The sequence below is a fragment of the Drosophila simulans genome, chromosome X (assembly GCF_016746395.2).
Source record: "Drosophila simulans strain w501 chromosome X, Prin_Dsim_3.1, whole genome shotgun sequence".
Lineage (NCBI taxonomy): Eukaryota > Metazoa > Arthropoda > Insecta > Diptera > Drosophilidae > Drosophila > Drosophila simulans.
The window spans coordinates 12,595,415-12,618,804 of record NC_052525.2 but is presented as its reverse complement, the minus strand read 5'-3'; the positions used below and the strand labels follow the sequence as shown (position 1 = coordinate 12,618,804).

The 23,390-nt window shown below is 42.5% G+C and overlaps 4 protein-coding genes across 6 annotated transcripts; 1 reads left to right on the top strand and 3 right to left on the bottom strand.

Moving 5' to 3' along the window:
- Positions 1-3,321: 3,321 nt before the first annotated feature.
- LOC6725824 (putative inorganic phosphate cotransporter) lies at positions 3,322-6,485 on the bottom strand. Of its 2 annotated transcripts, none has more exons than XM_039296364.2 (2): positions 6,161-6,485; positions 3,322-5,212 (listed from the first exon to the last, which is right to left on the bottom strand). In XM_039296364.2, the coding sequence occupies exons 1-2, from the start codon at positions 6,360-6,362 to the stop codon at positions 3,708-3,710; spliced, it is 1,707 nt and encodes a 568-aa protein (XP_039152298.1). In that variant the 5' UTR covers positions 6,363-6,485; the 3' UTR covers positions 3,322-3,707. The 2 variants fall into 2 exon arrangements, with proteins under 2 accessions (XP_039152298.1, XP_039152299.1); XM_039296365.1 differs by lacking the exon at positions 6,161-6,485 and adding an exon at positions 5,524-5,618.
- A 428-nt stretch (positions 6,486-6,913) lies between these two features.
- On the bottom strand, positions 6,914-9,326 carry LOC6725823. 2 transcript variants are annotated; one of them, XR_001599848.3, is made up of 3 exons: positions 9,108-9,326; positions 8,242-8,972; positions 6,914-7,050 (listed from the first exon to the last, which is right to left on the bottom strand). XR_001599848.3 is itself a non-coding variant. In XM_002106783.4 (2 exons), the coding sequence occupies exons 1-2, from the start codon at positions 9,192-9,194 to the stop codon at positions 8,301-8,303; spliced, it is 759 nt and encodes a 252-aa protein (XP_002106819.2). In that variant the 5' UTR covers positions 9,195-9,326; the 3' UTR covers positions 7,978-8,300. The 2 variants fall into 2 exon arrangements, 1 of the variants encoding a protein (XP_002106819.2); XM_002106783.4 differs by lacking the exon at positions 6,914-7,050 and having other exon boundaries at positions 7,978-8,972.
- A 110-nt stretch (positions 9,327-9,436) lies between these two features.
- On the top strand, positions 9,437-15,197 carry LOC6725822 (type-1 angiotensin II receptor-associated protein). The gene is made up of 4 exons (XM_002106782.4): positions 9,437-10,071; positions 11,906-12,052; positions 14,275-14,344; positions 14,430-15,197. Exons 1-4 carry the CDS (start codon positions 10,024-10,026, stop codon positions 14,642-14,644), a joined length of 480 nt encoding a protein of 159 aa, XP_002106818.1. The 5' UTR covers positions 9,437-10,023; the 3' UTR covers positions 14,645-15,197.
- LOC6725821 lies at positions 15,044-22,674 on the bottom strand. Its single transcript, XM_039296366.2, has 6 exons — positions 22,514-22,674; positions 17,149-17,458; positions 16,378-16,494; positions 15,727-16,007; positions 15,505-15,664; positions 15,044-15,447 (listed from the first exon to the last, which is right to left on the bottom strand). Exons 1-6 carry the CDS (start codon positions 22,572-22,574, stop codon positions 15,285-15,287), a joined length of 1,092 nt encoding a protein of 363 aa, XP_039152300.1. The 5' UTR covers positions 22,575-22,674; the 3' UTR covers positions 15,044-15,284.
- Positions 22,675-23,390: the final 716 nt, after the last annotated feature.

Below are 23,390 nucleotides of genomic sequence, written 5' to 3'. Positions count from 1 at the left end.
TTCATACCGCCACTTGCTTCCAGTCCCATTCCAATTCCTGCTTTCCAGTTGAATTCGAACGAAAATGTTGCAAGCATTGGGATAATTGTTGTTGTTTCAGTGGTGACCTGTTTTTAAGCACTTACACACTTTTGTTTACAGAAAGAGAGAGGGAGTACGAGATAGTTGCACCTGGTGCAGATTCCCCCTCCTCACTCCTCTCCGCCATCGCTCCTTTCTCAAGCATTTCTCGAAAAAAGAAGTTGTAAATTACGTACGTCTGTTGTTTGGTTCCCCATCTATATATTGCCATATATTGTGCAATATCCCAAACGTCGACGTCGCTCGTGCAATGCTTTTCAATTTTCAATTTTCCACAAAAGCCAAATAAAAAGTTGGGAACAGAGAGAGACGGCAAGATGCTAAGCATTTACCGTTAGCAAATGGAAACCAGTTCTGAGAAGTAAAAACCGCCAAAAAAAAAAGAAGAAGCAGAAACGCTGCCAAAAACTAAATGTTAAGTGGTAAAGTGAAACAAAATTGCATTTCGTGCATTTTCAAAGTAACGAGCCAAAAACAGCAGAAGCCTGCAGAAGATCTTGCAACGGTAAACTGGTTTGCAGGGCAAAAAGTCGACTGAAGTACAATACAAAAAAAAAAAAAAAACTGCATCCAGAAGATGCGAGCAAAAGGAGGGAGTGAGTGGGCAATATGGGGGGAGGCAGCCAGGGAATGAAAGAGAGAGAGAGGGGGAGCGCGAGAGCGGGACACACCGATTGGCATGAATGAAGATGCAAATGAAACACCAAAATATTTAAGGTTAGCCTTAATATCTCAGCTGCACTCAACAAAAACTTGCGTGTATAAATGTAAAATGTAAAAAAACAAATGGACTGTCGCTTTCGCCCCAACATAACCTACAAAATAAATTCCCGAACGCATTTGAAAAATAAATAAATATTTTTTTGGCCAGTGTAAGGGTCTGACCGACAGTCATTCACGCGGTCGCCTGGGACACGTAAGGTCTGTCAGCGAATGAAAACCTGTCGCCCCACCTGCCCGACTCCCCGGCCAACGGGGTCGAGCTCATATCTTAATGAGAAAAGTGAAAGTGTCAAGAAATAAGCGAAGCGATGGCCGAATGAGGGGCTCAGCTTAAATGTGAATAAATAAGAGACCACTAAGCCAGGTCGAGAGATACAAATGTGTGTATGAAATTCAGTCAGAAATCAAGACAAATCCGGCCGGGTTATCAATTAGCTAGCCGATAACCGAAATGAACCGAATATTTCGGGTCTGGGAATTGTCGTTAAGCTCATTGGATTTCCATTTTAAATGATCGCAAATGAAGACTCAAATCATGAAAATTGGAGATGATCTCTTGTAAAATGTAGTGCAGTACATAAATCATTGGCTTTGAGTTGACATCGTATTTTTTTTTTATTTTTTTTGTTGAGTTTCCCCTGCGAATCATTGGAATTGGGTCATGTTCAGTGTTTAGCGATTTCCATCGGAAACATCTTAATTAATAAATTATTTATGATCCAATTCCTTTGTCAATAAAACCTTGAAAATGGCAAATACACGGGCGGGATGTAAAATATATTTAGTTTACAGATCCACACAATGTCTATATGTTCGTCTGAACTAATTTGCAAGTTTCTGGTTTTCGTATCTGTGAGATACATTTCATATAGTGGTTGCATTTTTGTCTATCTAATAGAACCAATGCGAGTGATTGTTTGTTCGGATGCACGCTCGACAATCGGTTTTGACACTTTAAAAATCATTCGACCAAATATTTGGTTGCACAAATTTTCACATTTTTTGGATCACTTGTCGAGGGTTGTTGCTGGGGCTTTTGTGTTACTGTTTAATGCCATTGTTGATGCGCACTGCGGTTACTGTTGTTACTGATGTTAATTGTTTGTTGCTGTTTGCCGTTTGCGCTTGCGTCACGCCTGACATTTTGACCATGAACGCATTTCTTGGCAAGGAAAAACCGAAACGCACGGAAGATCGCACGGATGAAATTGAACCGAATGTTGGTCGTAACATTTAAACTTTTATTTTCCACGCCGTCTTTCCCCATCTCAAAATTTTATATCTCTTTTTTATAATTACTTCATTTGCAATCTTTCGTGTGGCAATAGAAGAAACTACCGTTAATTAAAAACGCAAACGCACGGCCAAATGAGCGCAGGTGAGTGTACACTCAGAGAAATGAACGTAAATGAATGATACATAATACTAATAAAATGAATGGAAATTACATAAAATGATGCGATCATACTATACCATATCCATATTACTATTCTCAAAACGCTGACTTTTTGTCGCAGTGTATTGAAGAGAGAGGTTCGCTGTTGTAACAGCGGCGCCAAAATATTTTCACTTGAATTTGGCGGCTATGTTTTTATGGCCCTGCGAAGTTCACGGGGGAACTCAGATCGCTGAGCGGGGGGAGGAAAAAAAAGGAATGGGGGGGGGGCTATGGATTGTTATGTAATGAGGAGAAAATTGACAATAAGACAAAGCGCAAAATACAAACAAAACAGCGTGAGAGACTGCGACACAGAAACTGCAATGTCACTTAACCATTATTAATGCCCCCATATTTTTAAGGGGAGGCAAGTAATTTTTGGGGGCAAGTGTGTATGGGGGCGTGGCAGCCCAGCCAGAGACGCCTCACGTCAACGGACGGACAGATTTACGGACGGACAGGGGCCAAAACTGTGCCACGATAATCACGACGAAACCGAAAACTGAAATCATAAACGAAAACTGAGGCTGCGACAAAATCTCTGATGCATATTGTTTAAATGAACTTATTAAGCACTAGAAAATTAAAATTTAACATTGTAACATTTGAAACTGATCAAAATTACTAAAAGAACAAAAGAACAAAGAGCTTTATCGAAGGTTTTTCAATCGTTTTTTGAGATCAAAATATAAGGACTTTTAAAATTCAAAATCGTAAGATCTAAAGCTGTAAAATAAATTCTAATAGTCTAAATAAGGTGTTGTATTGCTACAATCTTTCTTAATTATATATTATTGTTTACACACACAAACATTTTACTACAAAAGTATTACCCACGATTTTGAGATACTTCTTATACACCTCATTTATGTTTTTGGGCATAATTTTACATGAATACGTCGCCCCCGAAATTATGCAACACTTGTACAGCCTTCAAAAACATGAAAAGCCTAAAAGTGTTTTAAAAATCTGTATAAAATAGATAACCCAACCCATCCAATCACAATTCTCTAATGAAGAGGTATTAATTAGTCGGATCCAGAAGATCCACCTGCCAGTTAAAGAATAAAATGCTTAAATCAGGTGCCACAGTTCGATATGTTTGTGCTGTTTATTTCGACAGATCTACGTGCCTTCGAGCGTGTATATCATAGATATATAAATATATATATATATAGTTGGTATTGGTATACTTGTTTACAAAAAAGACGCCTAGCAAAACAAAAGTCCATATAAAAGGACGATACACGTATATAATACACTAAAACAGTTAACATCCTTTCGATTTTCCATTCCGATTTGGTAGCACTAGTTTCGTTCGTTTCTTTTTTTTTTTGGAAGCCACATTCTTGTCCTGCATCCGGAAAACTTCAAGCGCAAATACATATGTAGGATATATGTGTATATATCGGAATTATCACAAATGCTTATGATCTAGCTAAAATAGCGTATAGTTAGGCTTGCTTCAAGCGCGCTGGGATCGTGAGTTGCGTGTGGGTGGTGTCTTCGACCAGCTTTGCTCCTCGGCGCTGGCGAAGATCAGGTAGATGAAGTTACCGGCTATATTCAAGCCCGCCGCCAGCCAGAAGACCAAATGCCACTGGGTCAGAGTCTCGCGATGATTGATGATTAGCCCGATGACATACGGAGCTAGGAAGCCACAGATATTTGCCGCCGAATTGGTGATACCATACATGGTGCCCGCATATCGGGGACTGAGCGCTATGTGATTCATCTGGTTGCCAGCATAGACGGCGCCGCCGAACGAGCCCACGCCGGCCAGCATAAAGGTGACCCACACCCAATCGCAGCCCACATAGATGATGCCAATCAGGCCCAGTGATGGCACCACCGAGGCCACCGTGTTCCACAGTTTGTACGAGTTCAGCAGCGATATGTAGCGTCTGGCTAGCATCCAATCCGCCAGGGCGGAGCAGGCAATGCCCACGAACCAGGAGGTTAGATACGGCACCGCATTGAGCAGAGCATTCGACTGGATGTCAAAGTGCAGGATGTTGCTCATGTAGGTGGGCAGCTCGGTTAGCTGCGTGTAGAAGGCCCATCCCTGGCCGCATTGCGTCAACAAGATGGCCCACAGAGGCACGGATGTGAGCAGCGATGACCAGGGTATCGGTGCCTCCGGCGGCGCCCGCAGACTCACTTCATCCTGTCCCTCCTCTTCCTCGGGCTCCGCTAGATCCTGATTTATTAGCCTCTGAACCTGTAGACTCCTTTCGATATACTCTCGCTCCGATTCTGAGATCCTGGGATGATCGCTGGGCTTGTCGTACACCAAGTACATCCATGCAATGAACCACAGGATGCCCAGCAGTCCAAAGATGTAGAAAGCCGACGGCCAGCCACCCAGGAAGTCCAGCGAGCAGAGCCATCCGGCCAGCGGCATGGAAATGACTGTGCCGATATTGGAGCCCGCATAGACGATTGCGGCGAACTTGTTCCTCTCCAGCGGCGGAATCCAGTGGGCCAGCATGGCGTGCATAGCTGGATAGGTGACGCCCTCGCCCATTCCCTCCAGGATGCGGACCAGGACCAGCAACGGCAGATCCCAGTGGGCGGCCAGCGGAGTTATGAGCGTAAAGATCGCCGTGATCAACACTCCATAGCCGTAGATCTTCTTTCCACCATACAGCTCGGCCATCCGCCCGCCGGGCACTTGGGTTAGCACATAGCCGTAGAAGAAGCTGCCGAGCACCAATCCCTGCGTGGCCTCGTCCCACACAAACTCGCCCTCCTTCTGCGGATTCGGATCGCTGCCATTGTGATGCGGTGCCGGCAGTGGACACGTGTCCGTATCAATCACCGATGAATTGCTGTGCGGAATTGCCGTTTGGTTCACCATGGCCACAATGGCCACCGACAGATTGACCCGCATCGCGTAGACCACGGCGAATCCCAGGAAGCCCATGAATCCGAATATGTGACGCGTCTTTGGGCCACAGCCATGATTTTCTGCGGGGGGAGAGGAGAGAAAGGGAGGTTAGTAAAAGTTGGTTTAGGAGGCGTAATAACGATATCAGTTCCGGTTTTACTTAAAAGTTCTCGCCGTTCTCGATAAGGCTCAATGTTACACTGAAAATCCCTAAATACCATGCACAATGTGTCATTGCGTAGTTTAAAATGTCTCAATTTCTCCACTTTTTTATTCCTTCACAAATGTTTACATGAGATGCTTTGCCAGTGAATTTCATTTCTATTCAGATACTTGTACATACGAATTGCTTAAGTATAACATCTAAAATACAAATATTACGATTTGATACCATCGAAAAAGTTGTCGGACCTCCGTTCCATTTGGAATGCAGATTTGTACTGTTCTAAAAAGTTCTGGCAAACTTCGTTTCATATCAGTAAATGTAAACAAGTCGTAATATCGGCCCTTGGCGAATAAATTATACATAGGCATAGGAGACTGTATTAGAGAAACGTGTGAAATGCTCTTACTGAATAGTATTACGTGAAAATGAAAAGCGGAGCTTGGTTATTAGTCAATTTATGCGAATTTGTTATTATCAAGTTATTTTACTTTTTCTAATATAATAAAATACAGCAATGAAATGATATAAAAATGTATACAAATATTTGAATACTTTAAGATTAAATGGGAATTACTATAAATTGAAAGATAAAATTTTAAAGTATCTTGGAGATACCTAAAATGAAAGTCGCTTACAACATTTAAAAGTATCTTTTTTTACACAGATATTCCGAGTGCTTATGTTTAATAAAGGACATATGTATGTAAATAAATGCATATCAATGTGAAGCAGAAGTAGCACTAAAGTTTTAAATAAATAAAGGTATCTTAAGCTTGTAATACGAATATCTACGTTGCTCCACCTACATATGCTACATCTACGTAAATATCTTTCCCCATCTGTGTATCTTGTAGCTACTCACCCTCCGCAGCGCCGCTGGAACGGATTAGCGGTCGTTCGCCGGAGCAAAACGCCTCCCGCTCGTCGTCCGCCTCGTCGTCGGAGCGGTCCGCCGAGGCGGAGGAGTTGGAGGATGAGGACGGCCGGCGGAGGCGGGATGCGGCCGCATCCTCGTAGTAACAGGAGGCGTCCCGCGACTCGTCCGTCCATTTGTGCGGTGGCATCGTGGCGCTCTAGTTGGTTTCGTGGATTCCGATTGAAGATGTTGGAGCTTGGCGGTGTGTGCTTTTCGAGCGTCTTTTGAGCGTTTGGAACTGCAAATGCCAGCGCATTTTCTCTGCCGGAGCGGCAGCTGTGGTGTAGTTATTGTATTTGTATCGCCAGCGGTGTCGGAAGCGGTTTGCTTGGCCACCAAAACCAAGAGCCGAGTGAGCGGGAGCGGGAACGGGAGCGGCAGCGCGAGCGGACACCTCACCACGCCAGCGGGAACCAGCGCAGACTGACGGACTGGCAAATGGCAACGGGCAACGGACAGCGCAACAACAAACCTAAGCAAAAGGCAGCGCCAGCAAACGTAGCTTCTAACCACAAGAGGGGTATCAGTGGCGTAGTTGGGGGGCCGTGCCAAAATCACAGAGGGGGTTCCTCGAGTGAGAAGAGTAGTTACCTTCTGGCGATAGAAACTTGCTGATGGAATTGTAACTCCGATGGCACAGACCTTTGTTTTTTTTTTTTTTTAAATTTTAAATATTTAGCGAATCATAGTTATTTGAGTCCTCCAGTCATTGTTTAGTGACCCCTTTTGCTGCGCCCCTGTGTTTGGAGTCACCACAGCTCGCTCCCTCTCTAATGGCTGGCTCTGCGGCGTTCTCGCTCTCTCCCGTGTGAAAGTGGAGCATGAATGGTGTGGCACTACGTCACAGAAGGGGATGCAAGAACGAAAGAGAGTGGGTGAGAGAGAGCATTAGAGAGGGCCAAAGAGAAAGGGGGCGATGTGCAAGAAGAGAAGAGAGTGCAGTGTGAATTGTATTGTTGTGAACTAACTTAAGTATACTATCTTTGTTTAGTTACAGTTAGTTTACACACACACAAACTATGAACGGCGATATGGCGTATTTGCCAGCACTGAAAAATTACTATTTGTAAGAAAATAAAAACAATAACACAAAACTAAATTCCAGATAGTCGAAATCAAAAAGGGAATATGTACTAAAATCTTGAGAACAAAAACAACGAGGAGAGAAAGGCAAAGTATACGTTAGTTGCCAACACACATACACGCGCACTCAAACAACTGAGGGCAACACAATAGCTACGTTTAAGTAGCAAAGCTCTTTTTATGTAAGTCAATTCGAGCAAGCTCTAATTAGAGAACAAAAGAAATGAGCAAAAACCTAAATTTCACATATAGTATGTATCTACATCTGGAAAATTTTCCATATTTGTTTTGGGTTTACAATAAAACAGATAAGATAAAGGGTTAAGTTGATCGATTGCTGCGTACCTTGCACAAAACAAAATGTTCTTTTAAAATTTTTCATTGAAATCATTACCAGTTCGCCTATTGTATAAAAAAAAACGTTGTCAATGTCTATTTTTAATGGGTGCACTATTGTTTATCAGTTATCATCAGTTTATCATAGAATGTTAAGTTAAATAAATGACCGCTATCATTTTGGCCCCAAGTGTATGAGTGTGCCCTTCAACTGCTTCCATTTCAACTGCTTTGCAGGATTTCTATTTCTGGAGCAGCACTTGCGCATGTCCTGAAAAAATGCCTGTTGCATCCAAAGATTTCATAGACCTACCCCAAATTCCCACAGATGCATAGAAGTTGGCTGAGGATTTTCCAGTGGACAATTATTGACAGAGTATAAAAAAACAATTCAGACTCAAGGACCTTTTCACAATACAATTGGAATATTAGTAATTGGATACAGAACCAGATAATTTCTAAGAAAGTTTATCCACTTTAAATGCTAGTTGTTTGGCATAACTCCACTTTATAATTGGATATAATTCCAATTGAACTGTTGAAAAGGATGCCCCAAGCTACATATAAAATGCTTAGAGAGGTATTTTAAAGTATGGCTTAAAGAGCACCTGGATGTGATTCCTATCGGATGTGATTCGTCGACGTCGAAGTCCAGCACTGTCACTCTTCAGTTGCCGAAGATGGTGCCCACGGGAAACACGATGATCTTCCGTTTGCCGCTCACCACCAGCGATTCATAGTGATAGTTCTTGGCCAGCAGGACATCGTTGCGGTCGGCAGCAAAGGATTCCCGGATGGGATCCAAGTCCGGATTGAAGCTATTAATGGCCACAATGTCGCTCGGTAGTCGTGGTATCAGTTCGTAGGCGCAGCCCAGCTTCTCATTCCACAGACTAACTTGGCCGTAAGGTAGGGGATCCCTTTTGGCCAACTCGCCGGCCTCCTTGGCTGTGCGGAAAGTGTGTACCGTCACCACTCCCGTCGCTCCATTGCCCAGATAGCTGTGCACGCAGTCGTACACCAAGACGGGTGATTCCCCGGCCTTGAGGCTTACGCCTTGTACTGTCTTGGCCTTCAGCTGTTCGATCTTGGCCAGCGAGCTGCTGTAGCTCGGGTGCTTGGACACCGCCGGCGACAACGGACGCAGATCCTGCGCCACCAGGCCCACAAACTGATCGGCAATGCTCTCCTGGAGCAGCAACGTGGCCACCGATCCCTCGTCAAAGGGATTCTGCAGGGACTGGAGCAACTGGTGGCGCGCTGAGTGCAGATCACCGTCCTCGAAGACGACCATCAGCTGGGGGGAGCGCCACTGGGGTGCACTGGGAATCGGCGCAAGCTGCAAGTAGATACATTTTTGAATTCACACACATAGGGGATCGGTGCTCCGATAATCTCACTGAGACACAATCCGTGTGCCCAGGAGATCAAGGTTATGTCCGATATTCGTGGACGGACTGGCTGTCTGACTGACCTTCGCTTCCTGCGCCGTCGGCTGCAGCTGGTTGACCATGTCGCTGGTGATCCTGGACGGCTGGGACTGGGTGGAGTTGCTGGCCATGCTCTGCGCCCGGGGGACTTCTCAGATCGAAACGAAAACTGGAATTCAATGGAATCGCCCGATCAGCTGCGTTATCAGCGGCTCACGCACACATACACACACGCAAAGAAACAGACAAACACACACACACACATACATGCACATGCAGAGAGGGAAGATCGCAGATAAACTGAAATACCAGTAATTGGTATTATTCGGTATTTATCGAATTTTGTAGCTACGGTCACACCGAAATAATGACTGGCATGTACTAGCGGAACAGCGACCGGTCACACTGGCCCACACATCACAATTTTAATTTAAATTGCAATTGGTCGTGTTGCTGCGCTGACGCCTTCCAGCGTATAAGAGAAAATCAAATTTTTGCCCCCGGCTAGCTTATAGTTGTTGACATCACTCGTTATTTGCCGTTCATTGTTGACGCCCCCGTGCAAAGGCAGCAACAACAACAGCGATTGCCAAAATATTGCAGCAGCAGCAACAACAACAACAATTGGAGAACGAAAGAAGACCAACAAGTGCGCGCACACACACACACACACACGACAGGCGCACACAGATACACTCACACAGTGAAGCTATTGCGCTTTTAGCACCAATTGAAAGTGAATTGCAAGTGAAAATAGACGCAAAGTGGAACGATTTCAGCAAATTGTTGCACACGAAAATAACAAAACAGCTGTGCGCCTTAGTTTTTTGTTGTTGTGTTTTATTGTTGTTGTTGTCTGCGCCGCGTGTGGCAGCAGCAGAAGTGGAAGTGAGAGAGCGTTAGCCGCTGCAATAACTGCATTTGAGTGCGAGTGCGAAGGAGCAGGAGAGCGACATCATCATGACCGACCTCAACGAGCTAATGGGATCCCCTTTTGTGCGTGTGAAGGTAAGCAAGCAGTGCAGGCGATGCGGGAGACGAGATGCCGCTGTTACAGTGCAGTGGCCAGCAAGCAGTGCACTGCACTCACCCCCTCCCCACCCATCCTCTTATCCAACAAACAATTGCAGCCATAAAAAAATTCTGAATAAATATGGTTCGGGAGCAGTAAAAGCAGTCGCATGCGAATGAAAGAGTCTCATTTAATTTTGGGGCAAGCATAAGCAGGGTAAATAGATAACATATGGTACAGCTGCGGTCAAAATATTAACAATAGGCGGTGCAACTCGCTGGGTGGCACAAATGAACACAAGAAACAGATAAAGAATTTTACGGAAGCGGTCAAAAAAATTTAACTGGGCGTATGGAATATTTGAATTTGTTTTTTGGGGAAAGAAGCCATGAAAAGAAGATAAAAACTTTTTTAGAGCCGGTTAAAATAAATGCTTATTTTACATTCAAAGTACATATAGCTACATATATCTCGGCATATATAAATTACAATATGTATAAGTACAATATGTATAAGTAAAAAACACAAATAAATGACATTGTATGTTCAGCTGGACTAAAGCAACTGGGGTGGGCGTTAGAAAACTGCTTGAGCAAAATTTACAGCTTACGGGAAAACCTTATAAACAATTACGTGGTTTCACTAAAAACATTTTCCAATTGTGCAGTTTTCTGTCGAAGAATAAATATTGTAATTTCTGTAAAAAAAAAATAATCCGTTTTTTTACAATAACATTGTAAATAATGGTCCAAATATGTAATGAGATGCCTCGTTGAGTTTGTTTTTTAAATCCCATTTGTAAACATCAAACTTTTGACAAAAAGTAGTTTTTTCAAATTTCCGTATTAAAATACTCCGTTTTTTTGCCACAACTTTAAAAATAATTGTCTGAATATGGAATGCCATACCTCGTCGAGCTCGTAATTAAATTTCCAATCAAACTGTGTCCAAAAATAAGAATTCTATTTTTTTGCCATTTTTTGCAAATTTTGATGATGGTACCCCTTACAAAAAATGCGAAAATTTGGACACAAATTTATTTTACAAAATCCGTTCAAAGGTGATAGGAATGGTTAGTATTGGTAACAGGGAGTATAAAATGGTAATTCTTTTTGCTGTGTGGCCATTTTTAGTCGAGTTATACCCAAAAAACCGTTCTTAAATATTTCATTTTTTGGAAAAATGGTTTCCCAGATTTTTTGTTAAATAAAATAATCGGTATTTTGATCAAAACATTAAAAATAATTATCCAAATATGGAATGTCATACCTCGTTGAGTTTGTTTTTTAAATCCCAATCGATTTGCATTCAAGTTTGGGAATTCTAGGTTTTTTCAATTTTTCGCAAATTTTGATGATGGTACAAAAAATGCGAAAATTGGCCTAAAAATTAATTTAACAAAGTCCGTTAAAAAATGATAGGAATAGTTAGCCTTGGTAATTAGCTGCTAAAAACAGTTTATTTTGTATAAATTGAACCATTTTTAGCCAAGTTATGTTGAAAAGTGGTATGATACCTATTGCGGTTACCGCGACTGTACGACTCTCACTTGTTGGGCCTCCATGGGTTAATGGCCAGTCGCTGGGTGATTAGCACCCCAAGTAGTTAACCGCAAATGACAACCGATACGATGCTAGTGACTGCAATTGGCAACTTCGCCGCCAGATTCGTGGGGCTTCACTTGGCACTAAACCGCTTATGATTATGCTTATGTGTTAACCAGATAACCATATAACCATATATGACCATATAACCATATGTAGCTTGTAGTTTGTAGTTCTCCCATTGCATTTTCTCATTTTCCCTTCTGCATCTACATATATCTTACAGCTTGTGGCCTTTGTGCACTTCTTCTTCATCTCGAATGCCATGCTAGGAAGCTGGGGCCACGGGGCGTATGAGTTCTACAACTTTCTATTCCTGATCGCCATGTTCTGGTCGATGCACAGCAAGGACTCCATCGAAGCGATCCAAACGGTGAGTGCGATCGATTGATAAGTGCCAGATTTTCAAGATTTGATTTTCCCAATTGAGGAGAATCTTCGTTTAATTCGTTTAATTGGCTCGCCATACCCTGCAAATGAGGGTATCGCAACTTGGGCAAGCAATCTTTAAATGGTTTCAATTAAAATTGGCTTACAAAGTCTTCTTTGAGAATGCCTACAAAAAGTGATATAATTCATAGCATAGTTTATATAGTTTATTTAAGTAGTTGTTCACATACAGTGCTATTGCATTTGTAGTCACGACTTGAGTTACGTATAATGAAATAGCTTTACATTCATCGCTTTCTGTGAGTCATTAAAGTATTGTTGATAGGCTTGTTATACAGATAAGTGTGTTTATAGTGCAGTGTGTACTGCGTTCATCCAATTAATTCAATATGGACGACTAGCATTTCCCTTTGGAGTCCAGTGCTGACTGAGGTTTTAATCAACTGCTAGACGACTCACAGCGATATCACCACGGAATTTGTTAAATCGTTCAAAACCGGTTGTTCAAAAAAAAGCGCCAGTGGGAAATTAGCATACACATGCGAAATATAAATAACAAATGTTCTCACTAAAATAGTTCGACGAACATCAGGTGCCAGCGAGGAAATCAAGATTAAAACAATGAAAACAATGATTGATTGGGATGATGATGATGCACTCACTGAATCATGAGAACTACTTTTATTTTAGAAAGAATAGCACAATTCTAGCAACTCACAAAGTTAAGAATGAGATACAAGCATATATATTTAAATCTTGAAAAAGCGCTTCTGCTGACGATAAGATAGCACATTTGGGTTATCCAAGTAGCAATGGCTTTGTTCTCTCCCAAAATGATTTACAATTGGAACTTCGTCATATATGCAAGGCAGAAAAGCTATATCTCTTGAAGTGAAAACTCTGGTTCTGCTTTCGACGAGTGCCAAAAGTTGTGGCGCTATTATGGCCAATCAATTTGCTCGCTTATGGACTAACTGAGCCATAACTGGTTCCCCGCGGCCCCGATCTTTAATCTCTAATGTTCTGCTCCACCCCCGAGGGAGTCCAACCCGTCAAGTGGCATGGCCAAAATAATAAAAGCAAAACGGAACCAAATCCGAGTCTGAACGCGTGGAGGTATGCTAATGAAAGTGGACTAAAGTCGAATGTACACAGCGAAAAATTTGTATAATAAATAGATGTGGGTTCATGTGGGTTATGCAATTAAAGTATAGACTTTGTATGGTTACAAAATATTTTAGACTATATATTTGAAATCAAGTTTTATATATCATATATCTAAAGATCTATAATGCATTGTATACAAAAGTTTCCACATTGAAGTCCTCTTTGGTTGGCAAATTGCGTGTGAAGTTGGGGCTATGCGTGTATTAATAGATGAGTTAGCCGTAAGTAAAGAGGGCGAATGGCTCAACTTTGACCTTAGACCGACCAAAAAGTGGCCACGTCCAGCGAGAAATGCCGTCTACTCCCATATACAACCCATCCACTTCTGCTGGCCGAAGGAAGTTACCACCTTTACTCCTTGAAGGACCTGCTACACGCGATTCCCATTTTGGGCCACGGGCTGCTCAGCCGTACCATATAAATCGGGCATTACGATGCCCATTTAACGAGGATTCCCAACCGGCGGCGCTTGTTTTGTTTGCTTCCTCGAAAGCCATTAGCAACGCCTCTGAGTCAACCCAGTTGAACTCAACTCGATGTCAAATCCTTGGCCAGCCAGTGGGTATGCCATGCGTTTTCTCCCGCACTCTGGCCAAACTGTAAAAGAAAAATCAATGAACATAATTTATTTAATTTCGAATATGTAAATTGTAGTTCGCAACAACTTGGAGCTGAGTTCCCTGAAGAATCGTGCTGCGCAGTGCATGGTCATAGTGGGTGAAGGATTTTCCCGGGTCTGGTTGCTTGAATTGTAGCATATGTTGACCATTTTAGTTGGCCAACGTATTATTAGCAGAATTAGGACACGTGTGTCGTTGGACACGTGCATCCGAAGCATATGTAAAATATTTAAACTCAATAGTACCATTTTCTTGAAATGCCTAAAAGGCTGCTTTCTTTTTCTTAAGATAAACCATACCAAACTGAGCATACTAAACACGTTAGCGATTCAATCGTAGTTATAGCAATGCCGAATCCTTTATCCCAACCTATCACTCCCCCCACACTCACGATTTATCATTTCGTATCTCTTTGCAGGCGCTCGTCATCAACGCTTCTAGCATTTTTTTTGATATAGTCAGCATTTCTCTTCATTTCGGCATTATGAGTAAGTCATCCAGCCGGCCCTATCGATACACTGAACACCATGCTCGATGCTTAACGATGAGATACTAATAACTTGTTCATTTCAGATGGCTGGGCCGTTGCGTTCAGCATCATCAACCTGATCCTACGACCGGTGAGCGTGGCCCTGCTCTACAAGGAGTTCAACACGAGGGGCGGCACACTGCCGACGGGATCGGTCTTCCCAACCAGCCAGCAGCGCAGCTACCAGGACATCGATCGGCCCACACAGCCCACACCGACCAACTCGCAGCCCGGCCCGAATGTGGCCAGCATCTTCTAGGCTCTCCAAGACAACCCTTCCAAGTACCTAGACACACCACTACGATAATAGACAGCGGATTCCGCAGGGGATTCTGCGATGGAACAGCGAAGACAACCCATATGTAGAAAGACTTGACTAGTCAGTGTCGCTGCCGAAAGTAATCAGAAAATTTCCGTGAATGCGAATCGAAATTTCATACATACATATACATAAAGTGTGTTGTTTTTTTTTTTTTGAGCGTTGTTTTGTTAGTGCAATATTGTGAGAGAGACAACGATTAAGGTTAAGCATTGTAGTTAAATACGGCATCGGAATTACATAAAGAAACGTGTGTGTGCGTGTTTTCCTTGTCCCATATACACAGACCTTTTTTTTACGTTGTTAACGAATAAAGTCGGCTAATCAAAACATTAAAGATACACATATATATATATATTTATATTCGTATTTGTATAACAAAGATTGCAATTCTACTTTATATACTTATCCTAGATAACGTTAACGCTAACTGTAAACCCAACAGAATATTCGAAAAATAAAAAGCGGGCGTCATCGTTTGTAAAACAATAAATAGAGCGACTCCCATCTCTCGCGTCCCCACCTCCTGTACAATGAACTGAGCCCCCCAAAAAAACCCCCGATTTGCGGCTCCCCTGCTTCAGAATCCCTCCTTGGCCGCCCGGAACTTGTAGTGATTGCTCCGCCCGTCCAGACACGGCACCTGCACCAGGTTGAAGTAGATGGAGCCCATCAGCTGCGAGGCCGAGGTGTTGGTCATCTTCAGGCAGGAGAACAGCATGTCGTCGCAGATGCAGTGGGATCTACGCAGAGTGGAAAGGCATTAGTCTGTTATGTGCTGCAACCATTTGTGCACTCACTTTGTGTACAGCGAATCGTTCATCAGTTCGTATTTGTTCTGATAGGCTCGGATCTTGATGGGGCAGAGATCGTGTTGGCGACAGCATCGATCCATGGCCATTTCGCTGCCCAGATCGCTGTACGTCTCTGCGATGTCGCCGGTGCCACACCACTTTGTGCCTGTGAGTAAGGAGTTGTAATGCAAACAATTGGATCATCTCGAGCAAACGTGACCACCTCACCTGGTATAATGCCACTCAGCAGGGAGAAGGGGCTGCGCGGAAAGATGTTGGTGGCCAGCTTGAGGGCCACACCATCATTGGCTCCACCTGTTGCGGCTGAATCGCTGCCCCCGCTGCTGCGTTCACCGCCCTCCAGCTTGGATTTGTGACGCGAGGCGTAGCTCAGCTTGTCCACGTGCTCGCACTGATCCATTAGCTTCAGCATCTCGTCGAATTTGATTTCCAGTGGGCGATTGTAGTGCGACAGGCCCTCCAGCAGCATCTTGCCCTCCTTATCGTTGCTGAGTTTTGGGTTAAATTGATCAGACAAGTTAGTGAGCCCTTCTATGCGATTCTCATACTCCCTAGCTAAGAGTCAGCATATAGCATTTTTGGCATAAAATAGTTGCACGTTTAAATATTTGTTATTTAACAGCCGTGCATATTGATTTTCTATAAACGTGATTAGTCGTGTGCCTGCTTAAATATTCAGGGCATATGCAATGGATTTTCTGATCAGCTGTTCACGTAAAGCAGACAAAAACTACTTCCGCAAAACCTTGACTTCATCCATATAAACAATCACTCAACATTTTGTTCAGCAATATTAATTTTTCGCTAAATATAATTACTTATTTGTCTTACTTTATATGCAGTAATGAGTATACTTACTAGATTTCGATCAGTTCGCAGCCGAGTAGCAATTTCTGGGGTCCCAGCTCCGTTACGGCTATGGTCAGATCGTGATAGTATATCATGATGAGGGAGTCGTTGCTCACCCGCTTTCCGCTGACAAAAAAGAGAGTGCACAGAAAGAAAATTATGATTTGTGCAAAAATATTTCCATTGTTTTGAGTAATTTCTACATTTATCTGAGGTAAAAATATTTAATCGGTGAAATTGTTAATATCCCTTCGATTGGCACGACAAAGTGTTCCGTCTAATTATAAGTAAATAAATTATTTTCCATCTGTGTGATGTGTGTGGCTAGATGATTTGAGTGATAGCTCGCTCCGTGCGGCGGGTATGGGCACATGGCCAGGCGGCCGACCGTGCGGATACGTGACGTTCATGGCAATGGACTCCGTGGACGACGGAAAGCTTTAAGTGATTCGTTGCCTGACTGCTAATCAAAGACGGATGGAATGGATAGCCACTCTCATTCAGATCTTCGTCTGGCAAACGCTGCAATGCTAGATGGTCTATCTTGAGTTAGAGAGCCTTTCTCTGCGCTTCTCATAGTTGTAAACTAAACAGACGTACAAATTCCCTAAATTTCCATGTAAATGGAAATTCACATTATTAATGGCAATATTTATCTGCGCTTCTCATATTTGATAAACAGAGGGTTAGCTTTGAAAATTCCCTATATTTTCATACACGTGTATGTTATTGATGACAATAGTTTGGCTATATTTTCGGCTTGGTTGGACTACCACTCACCTATAGGTCTTCATCTGACGCGCGCTGCGCTGCTCGATGATTTGCTGCGTGAAGGACTGGAACGAAGGAAATCCCTGCAGTCCTTGCGGCAGACTGAAGGACAACGTGGGCTTGGCCACCGCTTCCGAGGTCAAATAGCCCAGGAGGCCGCAGAAGAGCAGCGAGGCCAGCAGCTGGAGGCGCCGTCGCAGCCAGAGGTTATAGGGCATCTTGGTGTGGCGTGGTTTCTTCGATCTGGAGGAGCTGCCACTAAGGCATCGCCGGCTGGACTGAGCCGCTACCCAAAAACACCGGCGCCGTATCCAACCAACTGTTTCCCAGGGCGAAAGAGAGGGAATTCACTGTTGTTAGTCTTTAATTTATAAGCCGGAGAAGTTCGCGCTGGTCTATTAGTCCGCACTACCAATACCAATTGGCCAAGGATAGGGTTTAAGGGTCAAGAGTGTGCTGTCTGGGGCTGCGTGTCAAAGGTTGAAGGCGTCGCCAAACGTTTTTGAATAATTCAAGCCCTCTTTCACCGCCGAGAAAAAGTACATAGCACATGTGTAATATCTTCCATTCGATTATTGTACATACACAATTAGCGATTCGTGTTATGACTTATTAATTTGAACTTAATTTTCTTACGCGAACGCAGTCTAATATTTATGCTACGGGTCTAAAAGCATTTCGAAATAAATTCGACAAAAACAGCACTATTTCGGCAGTTGTTTTTGAGAAAAAAGATGAAAACAAACAGTGGGGGAAAGTAAGCTTGTTGTTGAATTACAATTTTTGTGCACGCCCTTCTATGAGCTTCTCATACTTACAAGCTAAGCCGTGAGGTACTCATATAAATTTCACATTTTTCTAAGCCTAACTCTTATTAGTTTTAGTATTTTTGATGTAATTATTATAGATTTCATTTTCATCGCATATGTCATTGTAGTGGATGCCTGTTATATGGTATTTTGCCTGTTATATGTATTTTTCTTGTGTAAAACTGAAGAGGCACGTTGTAGGCCTGTTGGCCAAGTTCCCAGCATAGCGGGCGGAACTGCTGTGGCAGGTGCCAAAACCTGCGACTCAGCTGACCTCGTTCCCAGCCCCCGGGAAAATGAAAAAGCGAGAGGATCGGGCAATCCAACCCATAACAATGGCGAGTGACGACACGCGCCTCTCCACTCTATACTTCGCCCAGTTAAATTTAAGTCATGTATTGCATCAGGCCAAGACCTAGCCAAGAACTGGCCACGCCCAGCCATTAACTGGCAGCCAACAGGGCGTATACGTGCAACACACATTACGTATACGCAGCGTTGACGGCCCAGACAATGGTATATCATTGTGACTGGACAGATTGACAAACTTTTTGCCAATTACTCGTAAATGGGCAGGTGAACATGGGAATACAGATTGCAACTAATCGGCTGCCCATTCAAAATTCACTTGCATTTAGCTGTGTATTGAACTGAATTAAAGTGGGCTTTTTATAGATAGGGAACCCAAAAAAAAACTGCGCACTGCTGCATTGGCATTGTTGATTAGTTGATAAAGGGGGCAGTGAATTAAAATTTGACAATTAAATTCATCGATATTTTAAAGCCATTGGCTTGGCTTTGAAAATGGAGCTTATAGCCTGCACTTGCTAATCGCGAATCTATTGAAAACCTTTTGCAATCTGACATCATGGCTTGTGCCCGAAGGTCAGCGGCTAGTTGTCCCTTGACCTTAGCGTGGCCCGTCGTCTTGGCCACTTAAAAACGAGACGTTGAACTGGCGAAGGCTTCTCCCCCCGTTTTCCCCCACTTTTAGGCTCCCATGACTTGCAAATGGCCTGAACACACGCATCGCAAACCTGCTAATAAAGCTGCCAAATGTCGCCTATAACACCTTTTTCCCTTACCCCTCCCTCCCCATTCATCATTTATTGTTATTACTATTATTGTTTTCTTTTCTTTTTTTTTTGTTTTTTATTGTAATATTTTCTTTCTGTCATCGCGTAAACATACTTTTTGTTTGGAAACCACGAAAGTTTACGCAAGTTTTTGGCCAAGAGCGGCCCTGTAGGTGAGCAAAGTGAAAGTGATTCCATTGGGGAACGACTTGGCCGCCGATTTCGTGCGATTTCAATGGCCACTATATGCATACAGCCAATAAATAAGATGACGATGCCGGCCAAATAAGTGGCGTGTGTGGCAATGGACCTTGCGTGAAACTACGACTCCACCCACTCCACAAAACCACCGCCCAAAAAAACGCGGCTTAAAGACACCGAAAAAAATTACACAACCATCTTATTGATGGCAAAATGGAGATGAAACTTGAAACTCTTTTTGCGCACAAGAGTGATGTTTAAGATACAAACTAGAATGGAAATTATAAGCTCACAATAACTGAAAGCCTCTAGAAAATATTTACGTGTCAGTCGAATAATACCAGTATATATACATACATATATATTTTTGTATGCACATGTGTGTCAAGTGGAGCAGTTGACGACTGATCACCGGTTAGTTCAATGCTAAACGAAACTGCAAATAGCCAAGACAAAAATGTGGTCGAAACGATTCTGCAGCGGAAAAACCGTAGGTCCAAAGTGGTCAAAAGGTAATTGTGAAACTTTGAAGTTCCGGAATTACGCGAATGTCAATGGGTTTTTTATTTAAAATTGGCTTAATCTACACGTGAGTTTCTATTAATTTGCATACATCTTCTAGCTTGGCTTTAATTGCTTCTAGCCAGAATTGAGAGCAGACTTAGAGGTCTGCTGAGGTCAGATTTCAAATGGCTTTTGGCAATTAAAACCAAGAACACTTTTTAGAGCCATAAAAATCGCACAAAAACAAAACAAAAGTGCAAGTAATTTTCAAATTAGATTAGAGACATTTTGTGCGGGGCAAACTTCGAATTAGGAAACCATTTCATGTGCTGACTAAAAATATTTCCAAAAGTGCTAATTATACCATTTTAAAATGCTCTTGAGCCCCAGTTTCTATTTCAATAAAGTCGTTTCGTAGTCACACAAAAAGAGACCATGAATCACACTACTTAAAAACAAGTTAGTATATGTTTTAAGGCAATATTACTTTGGGTTTGATTTGATTGCTTTAAAAAACTTGCTAGTTCTTTATTAAAGGGTAGCCAACCCAATTAAAAGTGTCAACTCATTCGGCGCTCATTCCCCAGAAATGGAAACCTAGTTCCTCGGCGGAAATGAAAAGAAAACAAATCAAATCGAATCGAAGTGAAATAATGATGAGCCATGAAATTGCTCTCGAAATTTCTAACAGTTTTCATCGCTGATAGCGGCTAATGGCACCCGAGATGCTGACAACGATAATGGCAATGATGATCATCATCATAATGAAAGCGCTGGGCTTCAGTTTAATTTCTTCTTATTTTTATTTTTCTATTTCTTATTTTTTTTTTTTTAAACCCGATTCGTGATGGAGCTGTGCACCCAGTCTGTAGATCAGGCCTGGAGATCATCTCTAATCTCTGGCACTTTTTAAGTGCCTCACGACGCAGACTTCCGGCCAAAATGGGTTTGCAAGAGCCCAAACGAAACTTGGCCAACTTGAACTTGGTCGGCGAGAGTTGTGGTCGAGTTCAAAAGTGGCAAAAAGAGCAAAGCCATAAAATGCGGCATCAGCTGCTCCGGGGCCTTGGCATAGGTCAGTGAAGCGTATTGTGGCCCAAACCAAACCAAAACCAAAACCAAAACCAAACCCCCTGCCAGCTTTTCTCTTATTTTTCAAACACCCTGACAGAGGGTCCACCATTGCAGGCAATTTAAATATTTAAAGTATTCTATTTTTTAAATAATTTTTTGATTTATGTGTTACAAGAAATTGAAGTTCAAACAAGAAGTTCTAAACATTGTATGCATAAGATTAGTGGCTGGTTTATATATGTATAGTTTATTCCCTAATTCATAGAGTATTTCTAGCTTCGACTTGCCAATCCAGCTGGCTGCGTTTATCGTTATTTTTCTCGTATTTTACCCGCGGCCGAGGGAGTGCAGTAAAAGTGGCCATGGCTGCAGATGAGCCACAAAAACAGAAAAAAAAACACATAAAACACGAGCACAGCACCAGCGGCTAAATACAGAAAATAAAAAGAAGCAACAGGTTTCCAGCTGGCGTTCGGATCTTCGGATCCGCGGATCTGCCTTAACTTTCACATTGGGCACCTAATTGTGCGCCTTAATCTCGGTTAATTTGCTCCAGTTTTGATCCGCGCTTGCGGCGCACAGAAAGCCAGCTGCGAATGAGAAGTGTGCTCATGGCATGGCCACGTTTACCCACCCAAAAATCCCTGGGTTATGCAATTGGGAAGGGGTGGGGGGGCGGCTTACGACGCAAGTATCCGACGACCAAGTCGCACTTCACAGCTGCCCGCTAATCCCAACGGCGGATGGTCATAATGGGCATTCTCATCCAGCCATTATAGCCATTTCCATTCCCACTCCCATTCCGTAAGCACCAGAGCACAGATCCCCAGACCCAATCCATTGTGTGCACGGCCAGAAAATAGTCATATTGTTTACGACAGCATACCTGGCGTATACGTAACGCAGTTTATGATCCGTATCATGGTCAAAGCCACAATCATCTGCATTTTGCGCACATTTTGTGATAGAAACCTTAGCTAATTTTATATTTCTGCTACCATAAAAGTTTTAAATCTTTGCAGAAGCTGTGACCTCTGAAAGCGAATTTTAAGTATACATTTCAATAAGAGGGTTTTTAAGCTAGTTAGAGCTTTTTCTACAGTTTTCTTCAATATTCTGATCACATAACGTAGTGAAATCGATTGAAATTCATGCAGTGTATGATTTAGCCCATTTTGAGATACCCCCCTTTAATTTATCGATCAACTGCGACCATAAAAGGCAGCAACTACAACCCTGTCTCTCTGCATTGCCACAGATCCGCACATCCGCATAATTCGCGGATCTTCAATGAGTGTGCACTTTTGAACTTGCGCGCCATTTTTGTGGGCCACTTTAAGCACAAATGCAACCTTAACAACAAAAGTGGCAAAAAACTGGCATAAAATTGGATATTTTTGGAAAGAATTCTAGTTCGGTATTTCTAAACAGTGTTGACAATCTTTTTATTTGAATGGAGTTGTATGCCTTTTAAGAATCAATCCAAAATATATGTAAATTAACCTTTCACAATAACGATATGTATGTACTTCTGTTTTTGGCGTATTAAACTTGCAATAGCAAAATATTTTATCAAAAATACTTAAAGGTATAAAAAAATGGAAATAACTATTATTATATTTGTGGGTGGTTGTTGCCACTTCAGACACAGACAGCACGTTTGCACTCAGAACAGTTTTCATTTGGTCAGTTTCACTTTTGCACACTCACAGTTAAAAACAAAAATCAATTGAAGGCCTATTTCTTGCCACCGATTTTGGATGAGGCGCATGCGCAACCGCAGTGGCTAAAAGGTAAAAAGGTAGAACAACCGGCTCGGCAATCGCAGTGCAAACCGCTCGCTGCCGCGCAAAGTTAGCAACTAACTGATCGATCGGGCCGGGCCCAGAGCCAACCGTCAAGCAGCCAAGAGAGCCGAGAAAACTACACACACAAAAATGAAAATAAAAAAAAAACCAGCGAGCGTCGGCGGCGGCGAGACAGCCGCGAAAATGTGTCAAAAGCAAAAGCTGCGCCGTCGCGGTAACAAAATCACAACAGCGCTGTGCGCACCGGTGGAAATTTAGCACCTGTTGATACCCTAGAAAAATACAAGTTAAATTTATAGTGGAAAAATTCATGTATTTTATATATTTATTTATTTGAACAGGCTATAACTTGCATATTTGTTAAAATTACAACAATTACTTGGAATTCTTAACATGAATGGAAATATCCAAAGCTTTTGTGTTTAAAATGTGACAAAATAGTCACTGTTGATTAAATAAATAAATAAACACTATACGCCTTACGCTTATATTTAAGCTTGCTTATTTATTAATTAAGACACGTAGTTTTTTCTCAATTGTTTTGCGATCAATCTTATCTTATATAGTTAAAATGATTATATATTTCTGAGTTTTGGAGACTTTTTCACAAAGTCTATTATTGTTATTAATTTTCAATAGGTAGCAGATAAGCAGCAACCACTGATTAAATGCAACTTTTGGCATTTTTGATGAGATGAGTGGAGTGGGCGGCTTGAAGTTGTTGCTGTTGCGATGTTGCTGCTGCTGCGATATTGTTGCTGTTGCGATGCTGCTGCTGC